Raw genomic sequence first — 5,581 nt, 5'->3', positions numbered from 1 at the left:
TCAGTTCTGCATCTGAAAACCTGATCTAGTCAGCTCACAAGGACAGAGACTCCTAAGGCTGTTACTTAATGGGTGGGTCATACCAATCATAGCTTCAGGGACCAAAAAAGAGGGAAACTGTCTCCTCTAGCATACAAGGAGGCCTCATTGTGATTTGAATAAATGACTGAGGGCCAGGGTGTTTTCCCCCTCTTCTGCTTATCCTCTTCACACTAAGCCAAAACACCAATTATACCTGCTGACCTCTTTTTCGTGGAAAGGTTTGACAAAAATTCTCTCAGGTTAGAGGCCCAGGAAACTCCCAGTAACATTAGAAGTGTTATGTAATGCGGGCCTTCCTCCTGGGTCAGCAACGTTGTGCTGCACAGGAGAAAGAGGGACTATAAACACTGTGTTTGCACATGTAAGGGTATTTAACAAACAAGGACAGGAAAGTTGACCGGATATCTTTAAAAAGTACCCTAACCTTTGCTCATACGTACTACACTAAGATAACGGTAAGCATTCTACAACTGAATAAACCATCATTCGACTAAAGAAAAACCAGAAGAGAAAAACAGGCTGATGACTTGAAGTAAAATGATAAAGTGATTCAAAAGATGACACCGTCTTCTAAAAATGACCTGGGTCTTAGTAATTGTCTATAGAATTCTGAACTTTGTGTCTATAACAGTTATTTTCAGTGCTGATTACAGGTCTTATAGTCTGATCCATTTCAGCTTTTCTTTTTCATCTTCAGGTAGAGTAACATCATCAGAAAGTAATTTCCAAAGCGAGAAAATACACCGGTCACAAAAACTACCCTGTGAAAAGTAAACATTTTTCATTGATTTTGTTCAGATTTGTAGTCTGAGTTTAAGTTTTAAACAATCCAAGATATTACAGACATGATATAAAGCCAAGAAGGTGCCATAAATTGCCTCAACTATTTGTTAAATTTCAGCTGGTGACCATATGCTGCATGGCTGAGAGCGGCCGGCCCGGGTTCGAGTCCAACCTGCAGCCCTCTGCTGCATGTCTCCCTCTCTCTTTCCCACCAGTCTTCACTGCATCTAATGAAGCTGAAAAAAGGCCAAAAAAAACAAAAAAAACCCACCACAAGTTTATGCTTGATTATTTTCGTCTCTTTTTTTTTTTTATGTATTTACCAGCAATCTTACATCTTGCCTTTTTTTCTTCTTGATTATGTGTAAACCTAATCGAGGAAGACCTGTGTAAAATTTCATGTAGAAACCATAAAAGCTAGTTATGGATGAGTTAGATTTCTCATGTTGACTGCGATCAGCTCTTCAAATATGACTCATGCCTTATTTGCAAAATGTCTATTAAAAAATAGTATATAGATAATTTGATGAAAGGCTGAGAGTTTAATTTGGTCCCCTGTACAGGGGGTGGAAAATAAGACAAAATGTGAGTATTAGCATCCTGCAAAAAATATAAATTTCATAAAATAGCACAATACAGAGACAAGATGCGATGCAAAAAGTTTTTTAATGCGGCAATTACACTACAAGGAGAGCAGTCAAAAATAAGAAGAAGACGTTTTTTTAAACAAGCATACATACGACTCCAAAGCAGAACAGATAAATAATTTATATTTAAATGATCGGTTCCATTTCCCCCTTAAAAATTTTACTTTTTTTTTTACAGAAATAATGGATTCACCTACCGGTGAACGATTTTATGAACTATTAAATCATCTGCAAAATTAGGTCATGCTAATATAAACTACTTAGAACTCCATCTATCACAAATCAATTCTGCATAAACGGTGGTACAGACCGGCTGTAATAAAAGGAGACTGAATATTAGCCTGTTCAGATGTTCTGTTAATGAGAAATAGGGCGCTTCTGTAATTTATTAGGCTACACATTAACTCTTACATGTGTATATACATTATGGAAATACATCTGTATTATTGGGTAGAGGGGTTGATTCAGACACTGATAAGCTGGGGGAATAGTTCATTAGCAAACATGTCATCCCAGGCGCTCTCTGCACACAGGGGGGACGACATGTCGCTGAAAGGGGAAGGGGAACCTTCATATCCGGAGTCGCTGTAGGTGTCCGCCAGGCAGGCTTCTTTCTCCAGGCTGTTGAGGGCAGGAGAGGAAGGTCCAGAGAAAAGCTCAACTGCCTGACTCTGACTATTACATGCAGGGATGACCACTTCCTGTGGTTCATCTTTGACGCAGATGGTCTCCTCCTCCACCACAACCTCCGTAACAGGAAAGGCCACCTCGTCATTCTTCTCACTTGTGTCGCTCTCCAAGTCGGTGTGCTGCCCACTGCTCACCTCCTCCACGGGCTTTGTATAGATGTGGTCAAAATGAATCAGTTCATTAAGGGTCTCCAGCTTAACTGATGTGGGCCCCATAGTTGGAGATGGGGTGGCAGGTACTGGCTCACTCCCTCCGAGCAACAGGACCTGCGGCTCCTGGCAGTCTGGTTCACAAGACTTGAGAAATAACTCTGGGTCAAGGATGTCCAGAATGCCCAGTAGCAAATCAGACTAGGGAGAGAAAGAAAGGGGTATAAGTATTCGTTCTGGGATTGTTGTGGAGCTTTGGTGGAAATCTTAAGACCCACACTTTAGCAGGAACTCACCTCATTGTCTGAAGAGTCAGGACTATCTGTATCCATTGGGAAGTCTTCAGATTTAGGGACTGCTGGGCCTGCACCTGCTGCGGAGGCACACGTAGCCTGAGTGCTGCGGACTCAGAAGACCCGATTCCCAAATCTGCATCGTTCCCGGTGGACAACATAACCTGAACCTTCGAGAAAAAACAGATTTCAAAAGAATTACTACAATTTTCAAATCCCTGCAATCCAGCCCACACCACTTCCCCTCTCAGCTCTCCATTTTTTTTTACCTTCTCTTTTGAGTCAAGAGTGTCCAATCCAAGTCTTTGTCTCAGTTCCTCATTTTCTGTGAGCAGGCCATTTGTTTTTTCCCGAAGTAGCCTGTTTTCAATGTGAAGTTTCTGATTCTGCAGGAGGAAACAGATGTCTGTCAATGAAACTTACAACAGTTTCAGGAACTAAAGCGTGAAGTATCACATGAAATGGCACAAACGGGGGGAAAAAAATTGCTTTGCATTTCTTCATACTAAGACATACATTTGATGCAATTACAAATTAATGCTATGGCTATAATGTATAACAGTGTATACCTCCAGCTCCAACTCTAGGACTTGTTGCTCCAGCTCCCCCATTTTTGCTTTTTTTCTGTCTCTGGCTGTCTGAGCTGCCACTCTGTTCTTGAGTTTCCTGGAAAAAAAAAAAAAAGGAAGGAGTGGGGAAAAAATGAGTTTCCACGATGCTGACTAAGCCCTCTGACATGACTTTGAGTTCACAGTACTGCGCAATCACCGGCCATGTTCCTGCCACGCAGGCAAAGCAGGATATCAATGTCCTGCTCTGTAACAGCAGAGCCGGGCGGATCCACCAACATTTAAATCCCTCACATAGTTTTGACGAGCTAGCTTAAAGTACAGCGCACATACGATAACGTTTATGATATTTAACAGCTTCACATGACAGTTTTTATAGTGCTTAGATAACCTATTTACACCGCTAGTCCACACAGCATTTGAGCTTGTATTTATATTTTCTTGGCATTTTAACTAAACCGTAAACATAGCACCTATTGTCTTGCTAGGGGATCGTTATCTTTGGGTGTGTCTTAATTCTTGGAATAATGGCCCCATTTACGCTTTAGAAATAAGTAATTACACACAGATATGATTATAGATAAGGGTTTATTTTTGAACAAACCTGCGAAGCGCTTTCTCTTCAGGACTCAAATGTGTGAGTCTCTGTCTTTTTCGCACCGGCGGCCCTGCAGAAGAGTTGGAGTCTGAATCCGACGACACTTGGCTGGCCGTTGACGGTAAAACGACAGAGATGGGCCGGCTGAGGGCCGTCTGTGAGCCGGATTGCTTCCCTGATATGAGAAGGACTTTGTGGGCTCCTCCAGCCCCAGCTGCTACAACCACCATGTTGATGTATCCTGTTGTGTTGTTGTCTGAAATCAGAAATTACCGGGTGTCCCTATTAAAGTCAGTAGAAACCTTTAGGTTTCCCTATTGACCCGATCCCCGACAATTCTCAAATGCCTAAAGAAAATGGGCTGTGTCTGCGATCTTTTCTACCATCGTGGTGAAACCTGATAGGCTTTCAGCTGCTCTGACGCAATCAGCCTGAAGCTTGTGATTGGTCGCAATGCTGATGTAATTTTGCACATAAAGTGTTTCACTCTGTTTGCAAAGTAAAATCGAGTTCTCTGTAATTTCCAGTCAAGCCTTGGTGTCACACAGTGTCTGAGTTTTCAGTCCCTTATTTTTGCCTGCTTGCATGGGACTTTTTATCAAGTCCACATTAATATATTTTAAACATATAATAGTCTCACTCGTGGATCTCCAAGGCTTATTTTGGCATAGATGGACCCAGCCTTATTTCCATAGTGTGTGCAGCATTTACAAGCTTTCTATTCAGCAAAGTAAAAGTTCCAAGCTACTATATTAGTCTGAAAGGCAAAGGGTCTTTATGCTAACTTCACCTTTTTACCTTAATTTGTTTCCTTTTTTTTCTTTTTCTTTTTTATTAAACATTTATTTCCAGCTATTTGGGTAAGTTGTGCTGGATAGAACAGTTTCCTCATTCTTTTCTTTTCTAAAGGATTCTAATGAAGCAACAAGCTTTACAAGGCCTTCCCTGAAATGTACATTTCCTTTTTCCTGGACAGGTGCACTGATTAGCTTATTATTTTGTCTGTGAAATAGTTCCTGTCAACAGACATTTGTATGTCTTTTAGAAATTCATTTAAATAGTATTTTTTAGCCATATTTTATTACCTGCATGTGATGACTGTCAGAATTTAAAACTGAATTAGTCAGGCAACATAAATCTTGTTCCAGTGCCAAAAGGCCAGTGCTTTATGAAAACTCTTTTTAACTTTAGCAAAGCAATATATGATCCAAAATACAAATTCTGATTTCTTACATGAGCCTTGAATACCAGATTGTGATCATTAAAAAAGTAAAATTGACATTCCTTTCATTTTTATACATTTAGAATTTAGGGATTTTTTTCTTTTTAGCTCAGATAATGTTAATAGCATGCTCGCTTTATCCATTATTTGGACTAATAATAACACAAAGAGGTAATTTTAACACCTAACAAGCAATAACTCATCTCAACACTGTTGTTCATACAGAACAAAACAAGAGGTGTTAAAGGGTGAGGCAGCAGTGAAAGATAATAATTTATAGGACCAGGCGTAGCTTATAACCTGTTAGACTTTGTGTAGCACTGCGTTCAACCACAGTAAAATTTCTGAGATGGCTTACTGCCAACAAATACTCATGCACTGTTTCAAATGAAGCTGCCACCCAAAAGTAAACAGGCCACAGTCAGAAAGAGAAAAGACATCGATCGACTTCACAAGTACGCACTCTTCCTCAAACTTCAATTTGTCCTCAAACAGGAATTCACATTTTTGCAGTAACTGGCCACCATTATTGTTTACAGCTTGTAGCCCTTTGCCCCTACAGTTTGTCACCTCAGCAGGAGTAACTGC

The 5,581-nt window shown here is 40.4% G+C and overlaps 1 protein-coding gene across 1 annotated transcript; it reads right to left on the bottom strand.

Moving 5' to 3' along the window:
* Positions 1–1,472: 1,472 nt before the first annotated feature.
* Positions 1,473–4,128, bottom strand: xbp1 (X-box binding protein 1). Its single transcript, XM_031746876.2, is given in 6 exon segments — positions 1,473–2,512; positions 2,608–2,715; positions 2,718–2,774; positions 2,874–2,990; positions 3,174–3,270; positions 3,778–4,128. Coding segments are annotated over 6 exon segments (1,179 nt in total). The 5' UTR covers positions 4,002–4,128; the 3' UTR covers positions 1,473–1,936.
* Positions 4,129–5,581: the final 1,453 nt, after the last annotated feature.

This window comes from Oreochromis aureus, linkage group 12, assembly GCF_013358895.1.
Source record: "Oreochromis aureus strain Israel breed Guangdong linkage group 12, ZZ_aureus, whole genome shotgun sequence".
NCBI classification, from domain to species: Eukaryota; Metazoa; Chordata; class Actinopteri; order Cichliformes; family Cichlidae; genus Oreochromis; species Oreochromis aureus.
Note: the sequence above shows the minus strand (reverse complement) of the source record. Positions and strands in the feature narration are given on the sequence as shown.